The sequence below is a fragment of the Xiphophorus couchianus genome, chromosome 20, assembly GCF_001444195.1.
Source record: "Xiphophorus couchianus chromosome 20, X_couchianus-1.0, whole genome shotgun sequence".
Taxonomy (NCBI): Eukaryota; Metazoa; Chordata; class Actinopteri; order Cyprinodontiformes; family Poeciliidae; genus Xiphophorus; species Xiphophorus couchianus.
This window is the reverse complement of record NC_040247.1, coordinates 15649274-15674890: the sequence shown is the minus strand read 5'-3', so window position 1 is coordinate 15674890 and position 25617 is coordinate 15649274. Positions and strand designations below refer to the sequence as shown.

Sequence of the window (25617 nt, the reverse complement as noted above, 5' to 3'; positions counted from 1 at the left end):
ACTATTATTCTTTTATACACAGATGAGAAGGGATTGGCACAAATTGTATCACCCCCCCAACATCTGCAGAATCATATAGATAATAATAAGTAAATAGCATGTGTAATGAAGACTGTGATTTGCATCTTGCAAAAGTTGTCCAAGCCAAAATCATAATATGGACAATGTCCCTAATAAAAGGTATGCCTGTTTTGTACGTCTGTCATGCAGGAGGACAATGAAACTGCAATAAACACAGCTAAACAAGTACACTTTACACTGCAAGCAAAGTCTTGTCAACCCATACATCTCATCTTGTCACATATGTCAGTCTCAAGGACAAGTTAATCAGCCTTTCTCCTTTGCTCTGAATTATTTTAAAGTTCTGCCAAGAAAAAGCTACAACCATGAGCCAACAAAATACAATCCACAGACTGCACTGCAGAAAACAAGACAAGTTACACAAGCTGTAACCTATCACCAGAATGTGGTAAAATGACAACTTTAATCCAAGTCTGGGAGTTTCACAGAAATGTTTCTTATTACCCCCACTCTATGCACACATGCATATTTAAACTGGAGAGCTTAATCCAACTAACCAGAACAAACAGCAAATCTACAGGCTGGATACTCAGTTCTGGTCTAATCTGAACAGAACACCTTTTTCCATTATATTTCATGATTCCATTACAAGGCATGTGGGAAACTGCAAACTGAGCTTCATATGGCTTTCTTGCAACAGGGACAAATTTGTGGAGTATGTTAATAATTATGCTACTTCAATTCAGCTGTGGATGTGTGCAGTTCTTCTAAAGTTGAATACATTGGATAATGCTCTTCTTGTCCAAGGTTACAGTTCAGATTGATGGTAATATCATGGTAGTTTTGAAGTTGTGCCAAGGTTTTGTGTTTATAAATTATAGATTAAAAAGATCTCTATGAGATGTCTAAAGCTTAGCAAAGTGTTTTATAACAAACCTGCTTTAAACTTTTCCACAATTTTATCCCTGACACATCTACTCTGTGCATTGGTCTTCATATCTGAATAAAGGGATAATAGGAATGTCAGATTTTTGTTTGTAAAACAATTTGAAACTATTTAACTTTTTTCATGTATGTGTCACTTTGGATTACTTTATCAAATGCAATTTCAGTAAAATACATTAAAGTTTGAGGTTCTAATGTAATAAAAATAGAAAATGTTCAAGAGGATAAATACTTCGCAATGCGGGGAATATTTACAGTAAGACTGCTGGAGGTGGAGCTGCAGTGCCTTCACTAATGGAGGAATGGGAACACAATCTTCCTGGTTTCATATAAAACGTATGCAGCCATACTTTTTATAGTGATGCTACAGTTGTGAGGCCACTTCTAAGGTCAGGAGCTCAGACCTTCACCAACTGATGTGATCCTCTTTATTCCTGAATGACAGCTGCAGCAGTGTGAAGATTACAAGGAGTTAAATGTAATATCAGAGCAATCTGTGAGCTTCATCTCTTTCATTTTGTCTCTCAATCTCCTACGTGTTTTTGTATTTCTCGGTATACAACTGCTCGTCAATAATCTCGCATTTGTCTCACTAGACTTGTAGTACTTGCAGAGCGCTTTCTCCTAACTCTCAGCCCCAATACCAGCCTTAAGGAAAAGCTGCATGCCTGAGGTGCTGCACGGCCAAGAGGAGAGCCGGAGCACCAATGAGGCGGGTGAAGTGATGTGCTAAGACAGAAAGGCACCGTTTTAGTAGTGGGTAGACTGCACCAGCCCACCTCTGTGATTCTGTCAGGGAGGATAGACATTACACTGGCGGGAGCCCCTGGAGCATAGCTAAAGCTCGTTAGCGTCGCCACCAGGCCTTGAAGATGATGAGTTCTGAAGAGGTGATTAAGCCAACGCTAAGGTCACTTGCAGGCCTCGAAGCACATCTACTCAAAAGGTGAGAGAGACAGGGTATTTGCAGAAAAACAGGAAAGAACTAGAGGGGTAATTCAATTTCAGTCTGGTCTCTGTCTTTTTCAGGTAGTCATTCATCAAGAGCACTATCGGTGCTGCTTGTGCACCAACAGGGTCAGGGAGGATCTCATAAACATCTTATTCTACATAACAGAACCAAAGTTCTAATTTACCTTTTTCATTGTTTGGCTGGTCCTACGACTAATAGTCATTTATATATATTTTCCCTCTTCATGATGTAGTTTTAGACTGATGCGTTAAATGTTAATTCATACTGATGAATATGAATCCAGGAGCTAATTGTGGGCTCAAAGCAAGATGGCTAAAGTTGGAGGTACGAGTCCACATATGGGTACTTATTAAAGAACATGGTGCCAGGAAAGGCTTACAGTTCAGTTACATCTCCATGTACTGGTAGTTACCAAGAAGATAAACAAAAATGGCACTGCAGGTGGATCTATTTTTTATTACTGCTTCATCCAATGAAACTGCTTCTCTATTACCACGGTTTAACACTGCATGTGTCTCCACTCTGCTGAACCCTTTACTAGTGGTGCAGAGTCGTTACTGACTACCTTGATTTAGAACATAGTGTGTCAGAAACTCCCGGCTGACTTAAAAGCCAAAGTTAGGGGTTTGTTGAAAAGCAGGTAACTGAACATGTGTCACCGGATCATATATGGAAGAAGTCCCACTCATGTTTGACAATTCCTCAGTAATTGCAACTTATTTATCATTTTCCCCTCTTCATGATGCATTCCTTGACTAATGTGACTAGTGCAACTTATTTTCCGGAGCGACTTATTGTCTGGAAAATCCGGATTTATAATTTGAAAAGGAAACAAAATATCTGAAAAACTTAAATGCAAAAGAGAAGATGCTTTGTATTTCATCTGAACAGAGAAGTTAAGTCCAAGAGCATGCAACTTAGTCTGAGCCAAGAGCTCAATGCCAAAACGAAGGTCCCACAGAGGAGAGTGAGTGGCATTTAAGCCTCCAAACCAGCATGCCATCTGTGCTGGGTGCCACATAATCTCAACAGGAAGCAGTCATTGCTGCACGTCGTCTTCCTGTCACAAGGCAGCACAATAACACACTAAATGTTATTAATTGCACTGAATAAAATTCAAACGCTTATCAGAAATAAAAGGACTCATGATATTTCCATGTTTCAATTTCTCCCAAGCTGATGTGGTTATCAGCTGAAGCCAAAATGCCATTGTCTCAGTTTAATTATCTGACGTGTCTTGCTATTCTCCGATGACATTTATTTGTGTGGGTGAGTCCTCACGATGATGTAGTGGGGTTAAGCCCTGTACTCAAGGGGATCACTACGCTTACTGAACATGGATTAGTAACACTCAACTATTAGCTTTTTTGTCAAGATCACCCCTCCCCCATCCTCTCTAACACACAAGTGCAATGTCCTCATGTGGACTGTCCCTTGACATTATACTATATGTTCCCGAGCTTCTTGCTCTAACAGTAAGATTTAACAGTTACAAATAAATGTCAGATTTTAACCTCTAATGTACTCAGAACCAATCTATTATTTCTAAAAAAAAGTTCTTAGAAATCTAATTTCATTTGACTGGACTGCCAATTGGATGCCTACATTTACAAGATGTATTTAGCTAACAAGTAAAACTTTATTTATATAGCACCTTTAACGATAAAAATCACAAAGTTCCTTACAAACAAAAAAAAACATCAAGACACATGAGCAGATTGAAAAGAATAAGTGTTTAGCTGGTTTTAATTTCTTATCTCTTTTTATTGTTTGAGTAATATCAAATTATGAAAATAAACTTTCACAAATACATAGATGTTCACAAGTCTTTTGTTAAGTCCAGGTTTCAAGTCTTTGAGGAGCAAGACCAATTAAAGCCAAAACTTTAAACCTCCAGTTCAGATTTGACTTGGCAAGTCCAAGTCCATACTCAAGACTTTTTGGGGAACAAGCAAGTACAGTAAATCTCAAATAGACAAGGGGAAACTCCAAGTCAAGTCGGGTGTTTAAGATAGCTTTAAGCACCGCTCAGGCTTTTGAGGAGTATTTAAAGCTACCGTAACAGTGACAGGATATGATGTCAGAGATAATTTGAGGTTTTAAAATGGATTCTAAAATTATCCATATCATTTAATACATAGTTCAGTTTAATATCCACATGGTCATTATCAGAAAGCTATCACTAACACGAATTGTTATGAATTAGTAATAGCCCACGATTTATGAAGGTCCCTGACTAATAAATGAAACGTCCTTTCACAGAGTATGGACATCACCTGTCAGAGCTGTGGCATCAGTCTGACATGATGGCTTGCTTTCAACCATGATTACATGAAATAAAAATATTTAATGGAACGTGAGTCCCAGACGTCTAAGTCCAGTCTCAACAAGTCAAGTGTGAAGTCTTTCGTTTTCCAATTAAAGTGGAACTCTTGCCTCAAGTCTGTGACTCTGGTCTCTATCTTTGACACACAAAGAAACGCTTCCCTTGTGTCACTTGTGAACACTCTGCCTTCTTACCTGCAAAGCCTAAATCAACACAAATCAAAATTGCTCATAATTAGCACATAAATCAAGATATTCCCAAAAGTGCTAAGTTGTACTCTGATGGCTTAAACCGTAAATACTTGCATTATCTATAAACACAGAAACCAGCTTTAAGTCATTTTCAACAAACTCGCCACACAGATGACCAGAAAGCCTGTCTGCATTATTATGTTCTGGGCAGGACTGACATATATTGGAACAATTTTATCATCTTTACCAAAACCTAATAATGACGTTTTACTGTTGTAAACTATCCTAGATGACTGAACCTCTGTCTGATCATTCGTCGATGGAGACTTAAAGCCTGATGCAAACAGAAACTCTTTTCAAAGTGTTATCAAGACCCAGTCTCAAGTTGATAACCGTCTTTTTCTCCAACAGCCTTCTAGCCATCTTAGAAATAATTTTGGTTTCTTTTATTTTGATTGACATGTTTTTGTATGTGTTATACTTTCTGTGAATACTTCATTTTGGTTTTGTTTTTGAGCTATAATGACACTCTATGAACACGTTTTAAACTAAGAACAAAATATAATATCGGTACAAATTACTTTTTGTGCAAATAACTATAATAATGTTCATGTTTCCAGGCCCTCTTGAGAGGAAAAATGAATCTACTATTGGATACTTATTCATTAAGTTGTATGTGTTGTTTCAGTGTGGTAAACAGACTTCTTAAAGATATATTAAAGTAATAGAAGGAAGTACCCTGCTGATTGGGAGCGAATACGGGATTGAATTATGTGACGGGGCACTATCGTCACTTTGGGAGCAACCAGCATGAACACGGCAGTCTTGGATGCCTGATGCCACCAGCCATCTGGCTTTCTATAAGGCTCCTAAGGGAGACAAAGGCTGGTGCCAACATTCAGAAAGCATTCCCAGGACATTTGAGAATAAGAGTGACATGTTCATCCAAACTGAGTCTCCATCTAAGAAATCTGCGCACATTCTACATATGTTCTATAAATACCTGCTTTATCTGCAAGGGCATTCAGCCCAGGTAGAAGAATACAAATTAAAAATTAGAAATCCTGAATATATGACACCTAGATAGGATATACCTCTCTCAGTGACATATAAATGAACACCACGCTACTTTGCACAAAAAAATGTTTTCACGGTTGAACGCTTTAAGTGGAATTTTTTGACAACTTGTGAAAAAAGCAAAACGTCTCTCACAGCACATATAAAAATGAGTCGATATAGCACTAAGTTACTGCAGACAGTGTGACTGAAGTTATAAATATACATTCCTAAGCATAGTAATTGCTGCCGCTCTGCCAAAGATGACACAATGAGCCCGCTTTTGTGTGCCACTATATAGATATTTTCCTCTGAGTACTAATGGCTAGATCTTACAGTAGGAAAGTGAAAGAATGAGTCACTGACTAGTTAGTGAGTTGAACTCAGATTATTTTCAGTGAGTTTACTGTGTAGATGCTCAGCATAAAGTGCATCTATTCATAACCCATGAATCTTTTCTCATTTTCTCACCATACAACTCCATACTTCGATGTGTTTTACTGGGATTTTATGTCATAGAGTAACACAAAGTACAAGATAAATGAACTGAACTCATAAATCACTTTAGAGCCACATTCACACAATGGAACTTACAAACATGCATACATGTATACTAATGCACAAATTGGTAGGCAACTTGGAGTGAAGTGTCTTGCTCACGCACACATTAACATGTCACAGGAGGAAGCTGGAATCAAACCCCCAACTTTGGGATTGCAAGTCAGCTAGACTGAGTCTCTAACTGAGCCACAGCCTGTACACAACTGCAAAGTAGAAAAATACAGCTCTGGAAAAAATTGAGAGACCACTTAAAATTATCAGTTTCCCTGATTTAACTTTTTATAGGTATTTGCTTGAGTAAAATGGACACTGTTCTTTTATTCTATGAACTACTCCGAAATTCCAAGCTAAAGTTTTGTATTTATTTACAGAGAATGAGAAATGGTCAAAATAACAAAAAAGATACAGTGTTTTCAGACCTCAAATAAAGCAAAGAAAACAAGTTAATATTTATTTAGAAACAGCAATACAAATGTTTTAACCCAGGAAGAGTTCGGAAATTAATATCTGGTGGAATAGCCAGGAGGTTTTCAATGGGATTCAGTGCAGTGGTCTCTTTTTTTTCCAGGCCTAAATATAAATATTTTTGACAGTTTTAACCAGTGTGTCTATTTCTTCATCTGATGACCCTAAATAAACCCCAGTGCATTCAAAGTAAATAACTCAGTAAAAAAAAAATGCCTGTGCTCAAATATTTATTTATTAGAGAAATTTTATGATTGCATTGTGACAAAATGTGAAAAATATCAAGGGGACTTACAACTCTGTTATAACTTAAATTAGTCTGATAAATCTTAATGTCTCCAAGCCATAGAAGTGTCCAAAGTCACTCCTCAAGCCATCCTGCATGTTTTAGTTTTCTCCCTTTTGGTAGTTACATCTCCTCAGCATGTCAGTGTTAAGCAGAGGCCTGCTAACAAGCCATCATTTGTTCCAGGTGTGTGGAACCAGGGAGAGAACTAAAACATGCATGATGCCAACCCTTGTGAGGATTTGACTTTGGACACCCCTGCTTGGATCTGCACAGATCCAAGTAGAAAAACAATAATTGTATGCATGGTGTTAAATGCTCCCATAAATCTTATGCAACAGTTAAATTAACAGCTTTCCACGGACTCATGCAAGTACACGTGTGCATTTCTCTTCAGAGATATATGCATGGATATGTACAGATATATACAGCTCACTCAGACATCAACGCATACTGACCATGTCTGACATGTGGAATCAAACAGTTCTCTTACTGTTCCACACCCCATGAACTATTTACAATGACCGTCTGAAATATTGATGAGCTATGTTTTCTGTTTCTCTACACCTTTTCTAGAGTTCTGTGAAAAGCTCACTGATTTATTTATGACCCACTCAGGGCTTCCACCTCATTATAAACAGACGGCAGGCTTCTAAATCATAATAATAGACACACAGAGTCAAAGCACACTGCCTGCCAAACCATAGGGACGAAAAATTTAGCCACATAGGAAAACTGACAAGGAAAGAAATACTGCTATACAGTTTGCCACTGCTGGGCTCTGAGGGATGATGAATTACAACATTCCTCAGTCTATCTGTATGTACTGTTGAGGAAAAGCTAATGTAGAGCACCAACCCAGTAACTCTGTATTTAGGCTCCAGTATAAAGGGAAATGACAGAATAATAAAGAAATTTAGGAATGAGGTTTGACTTTAGAGTGCTGGAAATCAGACTGAGCAGCAGACACATCAGTAAAAATACCGTATGTCATATTTACAGCCAAATCCAAGGGGAAAAGCAATGACACTCTTTGGGTTTTAATCTACTTGAGAAGCATAATATGAGAGTAGAAGTCCCAAAACAAGGACATCTTATTTTCTCAGAGCCAAACATGAGTTGCAGCTCTAATTGATGTGAAATATTCTGCAATGTGACAAACATTTGGTTTCCATTCACTCATTATCTCTGATTCTCACTTTCTCCACAATCTTTCACCTCATCCCTTCCTGCCCCCACCTTCTCTGTTTCTTCCACTCGTTCTCGCACAGACGCCGCCACTCGTCAACTCAACCGAGATCAAAAAGGAGCTGACTGTATTTTTATACGGCTCAGCCTGATTCTCTTCAAATTAATTATGCATTGTGTCACCAGTAACATGACAGAAAACAAAGTTTTATACATATTTCTAGTATAATCTGATTCTCATATGCAACAAAACATCACAAGAAATGATGTGCTAATCAATTCTCAAATTATGTGGGCGGGCTAGACACTGAAAAAGAGCATAAAAGCTCATTAAATCAATGTTTTTAGAAGTTATTATACACTGATTTATTTCACACACAAAATAACAAAGTTATGGGCCTTTTAATTCAGCCCACGCTCTTGCTGTTTTCTTTCAGTTAGCAGTGGCATTCTCGAACAAAACCATTTTCTTAGCTGTCTGCTCTCAAAGGGAACCTTTTCTTTTGCTATAAATCCATTTTTGTGAAAGGAAAGAAAAACATTCAGTAGCATAAATATTAGTTGTTATTTTAACTAGATGTTAGAAATGTGTGTTGCATAAATACATTCTTAAAAAATAAGTCATTTTGAATGATAATGAGTTTTATTTGTTTTAGCGTCAAGAAGTTGACAAAATAAAATAAACATTTCTTGCCCAAATCGGCTACTAAATGCAAAACTAACATACCAACACACTTCCCACACCAACAGCTTGTCAGGAAAATAATGTAAAAAGTTGATAAATGTCATCATTATATGATGCCAAAATTTTGTGTAACAATAAACCAAACAAATGTCTGTTAGTGCAGTCTTTAATTTAAGCACTTTTTCTGAACAAATTATTCATTCTGCATTTGGTTTCACACTAAGAGTGCTGTGAAAAACTATTTACTCCCTCACCAATATATCTGAGATATACAGTATATCAGACAGATATACCGTGAAATGCACAGAAAGTAGTAAAATTGGGGAAAAAAGCTACCTAAACAGCTTGACCGTGTGAAACACTATAGCCTCTCCTTAATTGATTAATCATGAATTAATTGTGATAACATAATTTTTTGGAGAGCCGAGGTAAGTTTCACCACACCCATGCCTGATTCCTTTTAAACCTGCACAATCAAGAAATTAATCAAACTGAATATTTCAAAAAGATCCCAAAAAGCAACAGATCATGTCCAAATCTAAAGAAACTTAAGATCAGATGAGAAACAAAGTTAATGACGTCTATAACTTTGGAAGGGTTTATAACGCCACTTCAAAGTCATTGCTGACAAATAGAGAAAACAGAGAACAGTGAAGAACCTTCCTAAGAATTTTAATGGTGGTTTGGATCTTTTTTTTTCCTTTAAAAATTGCACTTTTGTATTTGCTCAGGTTTTAAAATTTGTTAGATATGCTAAAACGTTGCATTTCAAAATAAAAAGCTGAAATCTGTAAGCTGGCAATTACTTTGTGTCAGTATATTTTTAGACTGGACTACCAAAATCAATCCACTTTTTGATGATAATCTAGTTTATTGAGATGCATTATTTACAACCACATTTTTTAGATATTCACAGCTACTTTTTGTTGCCTTTTAGTGCCTTGAATAAAAGACCAGAGGCTGATGGTGTTAAAGTGCAGAAGGCAAACCTCTGCTTGTACAATGACTTGCACAGAAGTGAAATCAACATCGATCCAGTGCTCAGTGAAGCAGATGAGAAACAAGGTGCAAACATTGATGGCATGATTGATATCACAGGAGCTGAAAACAAAAATATTGACAACTCACATCATCAGCATCAGTGTTGACGGTGGTATTCTGTCACTGATATTTTTCATCTCTTACTGAAACAAGCATGAAGCGCTACCTTTACTTTTTCCTTAATACCTTAACAGAAGCAACATTGAGTTTCACATTCAGAGACAAATGTGGCAAATTGGCTTTATACAAATAAACTGAAGTGACCCGAATTTAATCGAACTGAACTGAATATTTTTCAGCAGTTAAAACAGATAAACACAGTTTGGGTGTGTTTCTCTGAGAGAAACATCGCTCTTTAAGCAGCTCTTAAATAAAAGGGCTGCTACAGCTAGCAGCTTCTACATTGAGGCATAATGAAACAATACTGTTATGATGTTTATGCCAAATTCCGATCTTACCATCTGAATGTTGCAGCTGAAACTAAGAGTCATTGGACCAGGAAACATTTTTCCACTTGTGGACCAATTTTTCTGAGCATGTGCAATTTGGAGCCTGAACTTCCTATTGCTGATTGAAATGGAACCTATTGTCATTTTGTGGTTCTGCAGCCCATGTGATTCAGGGTTTGATGTGTTGTAGGTTTAAAGATGGTTCTGGTATGAACTGCCGCTCACTGGATATTTTCTCTTTTTCACACCATTTTATGTAAACCTGAGAAATGAGTCCTAGCAGATCAGCAGCTCCTGAAATATTAAAACCAGCTAACACGTATCTACATGCTATGCTCAGACTCATTTAAAAACCCTTTTATTCTCCATTGTGGCACGAGGCTTAACTTGCTTCCATGTAATTGGATGATTGGATATCTTTGTTAATTGCTGCTATGACTCAATACCTTGTGCAGCTTTAAAAATAAATGATATTGTTTTACCAGTAGTGGTAGTACTGCTTGCAATTATGTTTTTTAAAAGAAGGCAGTTTACGTGTTAATACATTTATTTAATGTTATTCTGCAATTCTTCAATACTGGTGGTATTTTTGCTTGAGGTTATCATATCAACAGACTTTCATACCAGCCCGAGTCTGAATGTGACAAATATTCTTTAAACCCAAGAGAAAAAGCAGAAAAAGTATCAAACACAGCAGTAGATCTGGTGCATCTTTTTCTGCTACAGCTACATCACCACTCCCACATTAAAACTAACGAAACACTGCCGAGAAAACGAGGTGAGAAACAGAAATGAAAAAAATTATGAACGAATGGATGAGGAATACAGTATGTCAAACTGACAGTCAAAATATCACTAACCAGCAAAGATAAAAAATAAAAAGTCTTAGAAATGTTCAACATTTTATTTCACACTCTTGAGCAACCCACCTGAAGTTTGCAGGAGAAAAAACAACAAAAAAATGCACCTTATGTTGAAGCAAGTAGCCAACCGTATAGCTCAAGGAGCAGAAACGCAACACACCCAACAAATGCATCTGTCTTGAATACAGAACAGTGCAGTGTGAAAGTTTTTGGAGACATTCTGCATCTCAGCAGCCAAGCATGAAAGGGGATGGCTGACAGACAAATTATCTCTCTGTTTCCATAGCGATCTATGAATGGCCTCTGCTAGTGCCTGTGACAACCAGATGCCTGGAAAGACAAGACATTCCCATAAAAAGCCAGCGCTCTGCAGCAACCCTGTTATTACTGCTATCATTCAATTGGACTTGATTTGCATAATTAAAATCTGTTATTGCCTGGCTCTGGAAGGTATTGCAAGACCCTGTTTTTACCAACTAGACCCCCCCCCCCCCCACCCACCCACCATGAAGCACAATAAGAAAGCCCTTACAAGAGCAATATAGCCCCTTTGTGTCTAATAAATACAAAGATAATCTATTTAATTGACCTTAATAAGGCTCTTTTTTCTGCAGACTGGTCATATATTTTGTGTTGCCCCAGGCCAAAATCACTGATGAGGTGAGTCAGAGCTTGGACTTCACTCTGTTACCTAGATGAAAGACTCTGACAGCGCACAACTCAGCAGGTGCTGACTAAGACACACTGAAAGAGGATGGAGAAAGTTTTTGGGTTTTTTTTCATGAAAACCTGTTGTGATTCTACAGTAATCAGCATAACTGATATGGTGCTCACACCTCAAATAGCAGTTAATTTTCTGTGGAAACATCCATTGCAATATTTTTAAATGATCAGTTCTAATCAAACACAGTGCAACACATCAATACACACAAATATGAGGAAGACTGCTGACATGACAATTGTACAGTAGAGTCACTGATTCCCTCTGCAAGGGCATTGCTAAGAAGTTAGCAGTTCATAAGGTGTTGTATCCAAGAATGTTAATGGTCAGATGAGAGAAAGAAAAAGTTTAGTAGAAAAAGGAACACAGGTAGCACAGATAATAACAGCCTTGTGAAGATTTCCTTAAAAATTAAGAATAAAGAGGAAGAGAGAAGAGGCACAAAATCGAGGTTTGTGGAGATCCTGCATCAAGTTTCCCCTCTAAGCAATGATTTGGGAAGCATCGGCAACTGCTGTGAATAGTTTGAGCGGGCCTGACCTAAAACCTGTGGAGCATTTGTGAGATAGGGAATCATTGTGAGGAGCTTGGCAGGAAATTTGGCAAGTGTAGGAAGACCAGCAACCAATCAAAGCTCTTCAAAGCAGTGCTTAAAACGCATCACAAGCACCACTTGTTCAAACATCATTACTACGCCAAGTTCAATTGATGATATCAGTGCAACTGTTGGTAGGGATACTGGATAAATAATACAATTTTGTAATTAAAGTGTCATCCTTCAAGAAAACTACTAAAGCAACCTTCTCAACACCTCAGCTGATCACTTCAGTGTTACACCACATGGACCTTACCAGAGGAGCCGCTTTTCATTGGCTGATGCCCATTCTACGTGGTCACGTGCGTGGCCGTCTCACAAACACACTTAGCTTCCCGTTAGCTAAGTACAGCATAATGGCAGAACTGATACAACTTCTACACCTTGAAGCCTGTCTGCTACACAGTCTTACGTTAGCTTAACAGATCAATATGCAATGTGTACTGTATCTGACATACACTAAAGATTTTATTTTAGCAGAAAAGGCTTTGGACTAAACTGTTACTCGTGTTAGCCACGTTAGCACCAAGTACAGCTAGTCAATCAACCATCGCTGTGTTCAGGGAAGCGCTGATTAATAATCGAGAAATAAATATCAAGCCTGGAAACTTGATGTCCTAACGGACTGAATGTTATGTTTTTAACTTAATCTTTGCTCGACTTGCTGGGCGCAGGCGGTTGCCACGGTAACAGGTGTGCTTAAACTACAAAGAGAGAGTATAAAGGTAAGAGTGGTTTTGAGTTGATCACCTGTTCGGGTTATTTTACCTTTGTTTACCTTTGCTGTGGCGCGTTACAGCGGCTGTAGTTTCTAAACGTTGGACTAATTACCTCGTTCATTTGTGAGTTTACGTCATTCACAACAAACATCAAATAGAACAAATATATTTCATAAAATTTTAACAAACAAATGGCTTCTACCGAGGTAATTATGTGAAATTAAATTAATTATATCACAACTTCAGAAGATTTGCCTTTACCTTTACAGAGCTCTTTGGTTTCTCCTATCAGTCTGTAGCTTCTCATATTGACGTCATCAAACCAAATTTCAGATCTACCATAACTGACTGACACCTGCTGGCCTCAGGTTTGCAACCAGCTTGTGACTGAGAAACCAGTAACCTCCTCCCAGATGATGACATGAACTTGTTAGTTCCTCTGTCCATTGTAGTAGCTGATATATTGTGAAAATCCGGTAGAAATGATGCACTAATCCAGTCATGTTTACATAGAAACAAGGCGCAGCGAGACTTTGCTTGTGAGACTTGCGGTCACGTGGGTCGGTTGTGGGCGGAGCTTGGTAAGGTCCAGGAGTCCTGACCAAGTATTGAGTGGGCCAACTTTTCTGTTGTAAAATTCCTTTTTCATTGGTCTTAGACTGAATTTAAGGTTTTTAGTAGCTGTAAGCTATAATCATCCCAAATTATTGCTTAGAAAATATCCCTTTGTGAGTAATGAAGTTGAACAATGTGAGTTTCACTTTCTGATTTGAATTACTAAACTAAATAAGGACCTCAGCACAATTTGAAGTAAAATTAAATTTGTTAAGATTTGCCTGTGAATGCAAAGGTATGAAACAGGATAATGATAAAGAATCTTAAAGAGCTTTTAAAAAAATATATTTTCTGACCCTTTAACAGCATTTGGAGTAAACATGAACAGGAAGAGGATGCAAACTCAAGACAGAAAGGCTTCGGCTGGGATTTACACCTTTTTGCTGTGAGCTAACAACAACTGGCTCCACCGACAAAAACAAAACAATAAATAATTTAATGAAGCCTAACTTTTGCCTGTGGAGTAGTTGAAAAACAAGAAGCAAAGAAAAATTGACTCAGAGCCTTACCTCAACTAGGTGTGGAGTGGGATTGAATCCACACATGTTGCACACCTGGGAGTGGCACTGTGTGCAGGTGTTGTAGTTGGGTTCCTCAGTGGCGTTGCCGATATTAAGGTTAGTTTTGCAGAGGGGACAGGAGGCTCTGGGTTTAGTAGACTCAGGGGGAGCATGTCGTTGTTGCTGCTGAAGTGGGGGTTGTGGCCCTTGTTGTGCAGGAGGTCCCGGAGATTTACCTGCTCCGGGTCCTGGACCAGGAGGCCCCCCAGGTTTGGGAGCCGGTTTTGGGGGCTGCTGTTGTTGCTGGGGTTGAGTGGTCTCAGATATGAGAGTGCTGGCCTGGTTTAGAAGGGAAGCGCCAAAGCCAAACAGCTTCCCAAATGTCTGCTCTGGGGGAGGGGGCTGTCGTGATGGGGAGCTTCCAGCACTGCGAGTCTGATCCTGGCGGGGTTGCTGGGGATGGTGGGCAGGCGAGCCTCGAGAGAGATCTGGCTGGGATGGGGCCTTGGCCATTCCAGGGAGAGGGACCGCCCCTGGAGGCAGTTTGGGTTGTTGATGACCAGGACCACCTGCAACAGGCTGTTTGGTAGGGCCAGGCGTTGGATGTGGCTGAGCTGGAGGCTGTTTCTGAGGAGTGGGTTGAGGTTGAGGTTGAGGCTGAGGCTGAGGTTGAGGCGCGGGCTGATTGGTAGCTTCAGGTTTGGGCTCAGGTTGGGTTGGATGAGAAGGAGAGTGAATCTGCTGCTGACTCTTGGAACGTGGTGTGGTCATATCCATCCCCAGCGCTCTCTGCATCTGACAGTTCAAACATAGCCATTCTTGTACCTGAAAGAGGAATAAATTCAACATTAAGCCACAAAGCTTTCCAACAATTTAGAGCATCTGTTTAGGTCTGCAATTTCAATAACACATAAGACATTAAACCATATTATCTTATATTTGTGAGTACAGTCAAATCCAGCTGAAAAACATAAACACCTTTTCACTTTAGAATTTCTGTTTTTTACATATACTTGTATTCATTTTTATGTATAAAAGTATTGCTCTACTAGTCACATAATGTAACATTTTGAGAAATAGGGCAATTCATTTGAATGAACTTTGTAGCACAAAAAGAAAAAACGTCTGACTTGAGGACTCTGCGTTCAAGCATAAGTTCAGCACTCAAGTGAAATGCAATAAAATCAGCAACTAAACAGTAGTATACCTTGCTGTTCCTAACTTAGAACCTCTAGGTACTTACTTTTTTAATTGCACTAGTTGTTTTATTGCAAATAACATGTCAATTTCTGCAATTTGTATGCTGGCATTATAGATTATTTGAATTATTTTTGCAATATTTTCCACTGAACATTTGCAAATTGTGTTGCACAAATACCCTTACTTTTAAGCTTGTTTTCCCCTAAAATGGATCTGAATATTTGAAACTCAGCAAAAGAGACCTCAAACAGCAGGTTTTCTGAAGTGTTAAATTAGTCCTCTCATTGTGAGAGTTATTAGAAAAGCTAAACTAGCGGAAATACTGCAGAAAACAAAAAATGCAGGAGATTATGAGAACAAAAAAACAAGACTTACTTAAACAGACACAGTAAATTATCCTCAGTGCTGTTTGAATGCTCTCCTACTTTCCCTTGGGTATTAAGAAAACACCCCACTTTCTCCTTGCTGTCTAAAAATATCCAAGAAAGTTAAACTACAAAGTAAACTACAGTCAATGTGTGGTTTTTCTTTGCTGTAATGCAGTATGCACGTTTAATTGTTTGTCTGACTGACTGCCTGTTTACCACTCATCCAGTGCAGCTGAAAAAAAACCCTTCAGTCTAAATGAATAGGGGGAAATTTGTATGTGGAAAATGATTGAAGTGATTCATAATTGGGAATGATGTGAAATGTCTCATTGAGGAGGGATTTAAGCATCCATAAAGCTCAGCATCACCATTAATTGGTAAACACTGTTTACCCATTTACAACAGCATGGCAAATAAATGTGACAGATGGTGACAACTTTGGACATCTTTAATAATGCAATACTGACCCTCATTATACAATTCCCCCAAATGTATTATTTGCACCTCTTGCCTTTCTCCTTTTTTCCATCCTTATCAAAATCCTCTAAACAATCTAATCTACTTTTTTGCAACCAGAATCATTTCTTCTTTGTTTCAGACTCTTTTGCTTTTTCTGCTGCCTTTTTTCTTTTTTTGCACCATCGAGGTGTATGCTGAAGAGAAGGCCAGTGAAAGGTGTTAGTGATGGCACATGGCCATAAGAGGTAATTGGCATCCTGGTGCTTTGACAGCTGCCACACTATTGTAGATGTTGTGGATTCATGGTCATTGCATAATGTCTTCATGCATTATAAATGCAGTCAGAGAAAGGCTGTGAGAGAGCAGGGGATCCCTTAGAGATATTGGGCACAAAGAGTGATGCTACAAGCCTGTTGTTTGCATTTTCTTGAATAGTATTAGGTCAAAATGCATCTTAAGCCAATTTTGGGTCATTTATAGATTAAAGTTTAACGTTTGCTCTAAAAAAGGTAATTAAAGACTTTTTTATAAGTGTGAAATTTAGCACCAATCTTTACATAGTGGTGATTAAATGTTAGTAACCTGCAAGTCCCAATTACAAAAGAGTTCAAAACTGGGACATCATGGGCAGCAATGTATCAAGCAAAAGTAAAAACAGTAGAAGAAGAATAGAAATGTGATTCTGCATTCCAGGTATAAAGTGGTTGGCAAAGCCAGCAAACTCATTTAAGAGTAGACAAGAAATGAACTCAAAGCTAAATAGTTTTTTTTAAATGACAACTGCAGCCAGAATGTTCTGGATTTTAATTGTGCCCTGGGATCTTTCCACGTATAGGGAGTTTGAAAGTTTTTTTTCTCATGTAAGAATGCCTTTTCTCTGGAGATATGGTGGCAGCCAATAACCAGGCAGTGTTTTAGTCCCAGTGAGGAGTGGGGAATGGTCATATGACCCTCCTTTCATTCCCTATTTTTGTAGTTTTGATCTTTTCATACCAAAGACTCCTAGATGTTTCATACCCATACATCCAGGGACTCAACCCTTTTACCTATAGTAGTTACTAAAGTGCAAGGCCTTTAAAAGTCCCACCTTTTTGTATGTGTGTTGGAGTTGATGGTACACTTGCATAAAAGTCACATTTTTGGACTTTTGTTTGCCCCTACATTCAGGGCTACCTACGTCAATCAGTGTAAGTTCACAAACCCATTCTTCAAACATTCTTCAAATGGGAGGCACTAAGACAGAAAGGCTAAACACCTGACAAATATCTTGTCAGTCCTAGAATAAGATTCTTCCAGGTAAAAAATATTTGTACCATCAATAAATAATATGACCAAAGAGCTGAATGAGGGATGTAGAGGACAGGAGCATGTTGCAGTAGTGTAGCCAATATAATAGATTAGAAATAATGTAACATAACAGACAATGTAACATTAGTTACAATATCTTACATCCAATATGTTGTATTATTTATTTGTCATGTACCGATACATATTTATAATATAAATTCTTGTTTTCACCTGAGACCTCAAAACTCTTTGAAAAGTGCATGGTTAAAAAAAGCTACATTTTCCATTTGATTTTATTATAACAGCTGATCCAATACATTTAGGGACAAAAGTACTGAATGAGGTTTTAAGTCATGCATGAAGGAGTAAAAGTAATTTTCTAAATCTATCCGTCCCTACTGTAAGGATTATCAGACTACAGTAAATAATATCTATCAGCAGGAGGTCGCTCAGAGTAATTTTGTGTTGATCGGGGGTCGTCATCTGTTGTCTTACACTAGTCAGTCAGCCTAAATTTGAAACAGAATTAGAATTAATAGAAATATTAAGTAATATAAAGACTTCCGAAGAAAACTCATGCACAATTAAGTGAAATAAGTGAGATTTTGCTTCTGTTATAATTAACTACTATTCAAAAATACTTAACTAAAAGATAAATAAATTGAAATGCAATTGAGGAAGGAAGGGATGAAATAGGGTGACACAGCAGTGAAGAGATGATCCACCTCTCATGCACAGTATTGTTACACTTCTTTTGTAGTACAGAATTAAAAATACACATTTTCAGAAAATACATGTTTTTGTGTGTTTTGTAATCAACAAAAATAGGACCCAAACAATGCAATTGAATATGTGCCCTATTACCTTAAGTTCCAATATATGATAATGACTTCATTGAACTATATCAACATTTGCCAATTACAAGACCTTTTATCATACCCTCTAAGCTTATTTGTGTGGTGATTTGAGTTTTTTTGTGTGTTTATTTTAGGTTTCTGTGTCTATTGAGTCTCCATGTTGTCCTGTCTACCCCTTGATTGTCCCCAGCTGTGTTTGGTTCCTTGATTACCCTCTGTGCATTTAATCCCACCTGTGTTCCTTGTTTCTCTTCGGGTCCTTGTCGAATCTGTTTCATTTTGTCACGTCAACTCTGTATTTTTGATTGTTACCAGTTGCTATCCGTTGTGAGCCTTAGCTTTCTGCTCATTCTGTGCTGCCTGGACTTTTGGATTATTTGTGCTTTTTCACCATTAAATCATCATTTATTCACTCCAACCTGGGTTCTCTGCGTCTGCCTCACCATCTCTTCACCGCAATTCATGACAATTTGGCTCTCTGTGTAATGAGCTGTGCCCTGCGACAGACTGGCGACCTGTCCAGGGTGTACCCCGCCTCTCGCCCGGAACGTAGCTGGAGATGGGCACCAGCAACCCTCCCGACCCCATTAGGGACAAGGGTGAACAGACAATGGATGGATGGATGGATGTAATGAGCTGCTGAAGAAAGCTGATAATTGTACAATAAACTTAATATTGTACATTATCATAATACAATTACAGATCAAAACAATTATTATAACCTTGCAGGCATATTATCACTTCACAGCTTAGCTACAACAGCATGAACCTGGACCTTTTGAATTCTTGAATTACTGCACAGGGCAGGGAACAAACTATCCACTGTGCTGGGATCTTGTAGCGACACGAGAGGCTCAGAAACTCCAACCTGAGCTGATAACATCTAATTTACACTGTAGCATAATAATCAGATTGCACACTTATTTCTTTTCACTTAGTTATTCTTTCCTAACTGCTCAATGTTTGGATCAATGTGAGAAAAGAGACATAGACAATGAGTCACCGGTATCAAAGTAGGATGGCTCTGCCTTTAGGGCATCAAATTCATAATTTAAGTGACGTAAAAAGCTCGTTGTTGTATGTTTTAAACAAAATGGGTGACATGACCCAATTCCTAGTATTCAAAATGGAAAGCAGCACTATTAAAGCTATAATAATATGATTAGTCAATTATTACAAACACAAAAATGTCTGAAATGTTTGTGTTTCAAAATCAAAAATCAAATCAAAGCAAATAGTTGCTTTGATTTAGATGCAGAGAAACAAACAAACACATGTTGGAGTGTTGACAATTGACGTATAAGGATTTGCAAATCAGTTTGATTCAGGAATACAGATATATTTTAAAATATTTATTTTAATTTTCTTAAACAGATTTATGTAGTGGTGGAAGACCAAAGCAAAATGTAACATGAATCCCCACTAGATTGTGTATCAGTTCTTCATTAAATCTACTTATTATATGTAATATTTCCTGTAATTAATGTCTGTATGCTGTCAGAGCAAAAATCATATGAAGCTGAAGTTACATTTCTTGCTTGTGGACACAGTGATGGTCAATAAAGTTCTTTCTGATATTAGTTCTTCTTCTCCTGTTTATAGAGTAACGATGCAAATCTAGCAAGTCAACACTAGCTGGTTAATTAGCTGAAACATGGGATCTTATAGCTAGCCTGCTGTCTGCTGCTTACCACAACTTATGCTCTAGCATAAAATTACTGTTTGAATTCCCATTCAAACAGTAATTGGTGTGGCTCATTTTATGTCCACACAATGATGCAACAAATAACATATCTTCTAATCAGGACAAACCAGTGTGTTCAGCATAAGGAAACCCAGTCTTTGGGTTTTGGTCTTCTTTGCAATGTTTTAATATTCAGTACTGAAGCTGATTTAGTATTGAATCAGCTTCAAATTCAAATCACAGGAACTGTGTGTCAACAAGCAGTCAATCAGAAAGTAAACAAGTAAAACTTTATGTATTTTCAAGACAAAATGCACAAAATGCTTTAACAAACAAAATAAAAGCCCAAGATACACTAAACAAAAGCAGATTTAAAAACATAAGTTTTAGCTGACTTTTAAAGGAAGCCACTGAATTCACTTTTCTCGTTGACAGAGGAAGAGAGGTCCTGAGAAGAAAATCATGTTTCCTTCAGTTTTCCGATTTTTATTGGGGATTATAAGCAGCCTATGATCACAGGAACTCAAGGACCTGATGGAGATGTAAGGATCCAGCAGTCCACTGATGTGAACTGGTGACTGTCCATGCAGAACTCTCCAAGTCAAAACCATCTGAATCTGGAATAGCACTCAAAAACCTAGCAAGCGCCAGTGTAGCTGCATTAGAGGGGAATGGGGGAGTGCAGACGCATACTGATCAGATTTCTCATATTTTAAGAGATGTACAGCAATGGGTAGTGAGAACTGCAAATATTGCCAATACTGCTCTGACACACATCATCGACTTGTGTTGTCAGAGTCCAAGTATAACTCTTCAAGAAAATGATATTTATTGATTGCAGTGACTGCCTTAGCAGGGATAATGTGACCTGAAGCACAGCAAGAATCCTCTGAGAATGTAAAGAGCACAACATCTTGGCTTAACTCCCAAAAATTAAATACAATTAGGGGATTGTGGAAAATTCTGGAAAATGACATCTGATCAATGCACATCCCTGCTCAACAAAACTTAGAACTTGAAGGATTAATGATGACTTGGTGCCAGATATTGTGGAAAAAGCTGAGTTGAGTCCTTGTCTTTAGAGGTCAGCACAGTTTTAGGAACCAAAGGAGGAACTACGCTGTAGCATGTCGTTGCTACGATGTCACAGCTTTTTAGTGCATGTGGGCATCAAATACACCCACATATACCATGTACATGTACAAATGTGACGCCAATTTGTTCCAATTGCTGTTCTTTAAACCCTCACACCCACATGCTGTCACTGTCTGATGTCCACACACCCTCTGTCCAGAGACTACAGCTGAAAACTATAAAGGGCAGGGAAAATTAGAGAAAAGAAGCCAGAACAACAAACTCACATTTCCAGTGAGCTTTATTCGTTACTTTTGTACCACAGTATTGTACTTATGGTTTTGTATTTGTTGTACTTTGCAAAACAAGTTATACTTGCTGAAGTTTCTAACATCACAATGACAATTATTATTGTATTTCATATAGATTTGTGTGATGTAATCACATAGAGCAGTGTGTTACTGTGAAATACCTGGTATTCAAAATTTAAATTCATATGAAATATATGAAAAGTGTAGTAGGCATTCGCATGCAGTTCCCTACACTGTGAAACTCCTATAAACAAAATACATTTCTACCAAAGTCACTTGGAAGTAATGCAATTACTAATCAGAGTCCAAATATGTGGAATTTAATCTCAATATAAATACGGAGGTTCTTTACAGATTTCAGAAGTTTGTTAGAGTACATTAAGGAACAAATAGTATCAAGGACAAAGTTGCAGAGATGTTTAAATTGGGTTAAAAACAAATCTTAAGCTCAGAGTATTAAACACCATCTTTCCGTACAATACCAAAGCTACAAAGACATGCTAGCAACGCTGGCAAGGAGAACATTAATCAGAGGAGAAGCAACTGGTAACTCTAGGAGAAGATGCAAAGCTTTGAAATCTGAAATAATAGATATATTAAAAACTATTAAAATGAGATGTGAATACTTTTGCAAGGCATTGTAAATCTGATCTAACAAGAGTTTTCAAACTATAGTGACAGCATTGAAGGCTTCAGCACCTGCTCCACCTGTTATATGGTAAATATTATTAAGCTCTCAGTCAATCATTAGGTCAGTCTGTCATTCAGTAACTTAGACAGAGCATGTCATAGGCTCAACAGGACCTTAGCCTGGCCTCCTGCCAGTCTGTACAATAAAGAGTGATGACGCCCACATGGTTGTCACTGTACGTCAGACAACCAGAGATGGCAAACGTCAAAGTAATATGAATGGTGAACAAATCAGGGCAACTCCTAACTTACACCACACTTCATCCAATCGCTGATTCAATTAAAATTTTATTTATAATGTTATAATGTTTCCTTTATATCGTTTTCCAATCCTCTTTCTTTCCAAATTACAGTTTGGATAATCATATAAAGCTCAACAGGAAAAACACAAGCCGGAAAAACAAAGAGAGCAGCTGCAGGGAGGGCAAGCAGCTATTTATCAATTTCTTCATGTCTCTGTTTGCCTCTGCCTCATATCTCCATCTCATTCCTCTCTCCATCCCCTTGTTATGAGGCAGTCATGTGGATCTTTATGAAATCTGATCTGTATCAGCAGAAAACAAGCACACTGCACACTCCATCTCCTGTTCTGCTCCTCTATCAGCTCACTGAAACACCAATCATGCGCTCCTTTTGATGCCTTTATTTCTTCTTATCGGATTTTTTGTTCTATCTATCCCCCCTTCCTCTAGCTTCAATTTTTAAGCTTATAATCATATTCAGTTCTTTTTTACCAGCTCTCATTCAAACATAGACTCCATTCAAACTCTATCTTAGTAGACAAGCGTGTTCTCTGGAGAGTACAATGTTGATGCATGTCAAAGGTTATGAGTCAGGACATGGAGCCAAAAAGATGCTTGGGACCTTCATGAGGAACTCGCTGTTAGTACAGGGCACCCACTAACAGTTGGTTATTAAATAATAAAAACAAAAAAAAGATATCAAATAATAAAAACAAAACAATTATTGGCGATATGTGCAGGTATTTCCAATATATATTAAGTCTGACCTTGTATATTGTTTTTATTTGAAATATTTTAATTATTTAGTCTATTACATCTCTAAATAGTGACGTAATAATATATTTATTATTGCAAACACAGTATGTATAACTATAATCTTCTAGTTCTTCTTAAGTCTTGACCAACATAAGAAGTTCAATGGCAACAGATTGTAGGTTTATTGCCACCTAGTAGCACTGATTTGAATTAATGGAGGGTAATTTTAATAAAGCACGGTAATACGTAAACGAAAGCAGAGTTTAAGTAATTTTTTTTCTCCCCTAAATATTTTAACCATTATATAAAACATTTGAATCAACACAATATGAGTTATTACATGAGATTGAGAACTAAAATGCATCAAATCTTTACAAATCAGCGTTGTCCAGTTTCTATTTTTCAGGTTTAACACAGTTTTAAAGAAAATATTTAAAAGCTACTGCACTTTTATGTGCATTTTAAATGGCATGGTAAGGATACTGCAGGTTTTCTCTGGTCATGAGCCAACAGACATCGTCAAGTCAAGTCTCAGGTCACTAGTCCCTCAACTTGGTACTGACCCTATGTGTGCTTTTTCAAGGTTTCTTTGTGTAGTTTCGGAAATAGAAGATCTAATTTGACAATCTGATCTTCTGTCTGAATGTGACTTTGTCCTCGATCCTCCTGAGCATCGCGATAAGGTCGCAGGAGGGTTAAAAACATACAAATTTAAAATTTTTATCCTTTTCAATAAATTTAATCCAGTGTGAAAAATACTGTTAAATGCTCTGAGTTACTTTAAAAGGAGGGATATAATTGAAATGCACATTCACTGCACTAAAATATAAACAGTTAAGTTTAAAAACCAGTAAAAATTGGTTAACTCCAATTAATTTAAAATTTCTGAATGAATGAATCACTAAGTGTTTTAATTTTTGAAAAAGCATCATTGCATTAAAACTAGTGTACTAGAAAGTGACATGTGGAAGGTAAATTAAGATATCACTTTGTTCTGAATCGATGAGAGTAATCCATGTGATCATCATTATGATAATACAGCAAATATTTAATGTTGAGCCAATAATAGCATGATCTGCAATGGTTCTGGTTATTAAATCAAATCCAGGAGGAAAAGTAATATCTGTCAGAGATGTGGTCTGTGTCTCACTCACTGTAAATACACATCCAATAGCATTATTAAACACAGACGAACCTGGAAGCTGCCATTAAGTCTTTTTACTGCCACATGCTGTCAGGGAACATTACAGATGTAAAGTGACCTGACAACCTGTCATTTCTACACAGTGGTAACTCAGAGGTACAACATTAGTAATTTACTCAAATGATCTACACATACCAAGTCCCATTTACCCTTGATTACATGGGATAAAGATTGTTCATGAGTTAAAACCTAAAGTCTCAGTCGAGTCGTGAGGCAGTGTTGACATATAGATGAAGGTAACTGATACTCAAGTCAGCCGTCTGGGATTCGACTCTCAAATCTCAAACCGTTGCTGCATGTCGTCCCTCCTTCTCTCACTACCCTTTTTCTATCTGATCTGCTGCAAATGAAGATCACTAGAGCTCAAAAAATTTTGACAAAAGAGTGTTTAGAGCACGAGTCTGATGTCTGAACACTGTAAGCCCGTCCTAAGTTTCAGACTGTGATCGCTATCTCAGTGTGAAAGACAAATAGAAACTCCTCCTCCCCATTTGGTTCCAGCAAACTGTCAGTCAGCTGTATTTGAAGAACAGGAAGTTACATCATTATATCAAATAATTTATATCTCATGATATGCAACACTGATGTTTTGCTCAAAATTGTGGCTCCATCAGAACCTCATTTGAGCCTATAGCTATTTTAGATTCACAGCCATACAACGTTCTCTAAGATGAAGTTAGTTTCCCACCTGCTATTATTTGCTGACTGATGTTAAATGCAATGCAGTACATTCCCTAAAAAACATTCCAATCATCAAACTATATGTGATCACGATGAAGGAAGAAGCTCTGCTTAGATACCAAGGTGGGGTATCTCCCTGAAGTGCTTATGGTAGCTCAGTTGACTGCAGTTTCATAATCAGGATGATTGAGATGCAGTGGTTTAAGAATTTTTTGCAAATTGGGCCACAGACATTGAAATTCCTTTCATTGCTTCTCTCTTGGTCTATTTCTCTTACTCCCTCCTTGTCTTTCGCTCTGAGTTTGTCTATCTCTGCTTGATTCAAATCCGGCCAGCACTACAAACAACTACTCAATAAATGCTGTGGCTTTACTCCTGAATGTGGTCGAAGCAGCTAATGGAGTCCATTTAAACAAACTCAGATGAGTGAGAATGTTTTAGTGGAGTGTGGAAACGGCTGATGAATTTCTTTTCATTCTGCTTATTGAGAGCCTCTCACCAGGTGAGCTAGTGCAGTGTTAGCCGCAGCAGGGAGCCAAATTGTTAATAGGATGCGGGAAAGTAGTGCGTACTGACTAACATTAAATCCTGAAACACACTGCAG

The 25617-nt window shown here is 37.8% G+C and overlaps 1 protein-coding gene across 3 annotated transcripts in view; it reads right to left on the bottom strand.

Annotated features, from left to right (window-relative positions):
* Window positions 1-25617, bottom strand: part of bsnb (bassoon (presynaptic cytomatrix protein) b) — a 94439-nt gene that overhangs the window by 42848 nt on the left and 25974 nt on the right. For all 3 annotated transcript variants that reach the window (XM_028002584.1, XM_028002583.1, XM_028002585.1), the window contains exon 3: window positions 14210-15025. In XM_028002584.1, coding sequence (XP_027858385.1) covers window positions 14210-15025 — 816 coding nt within the window. The remainder of the gene's footprint in view (window positions 1-14209; window positions 15026-25617) is intronic.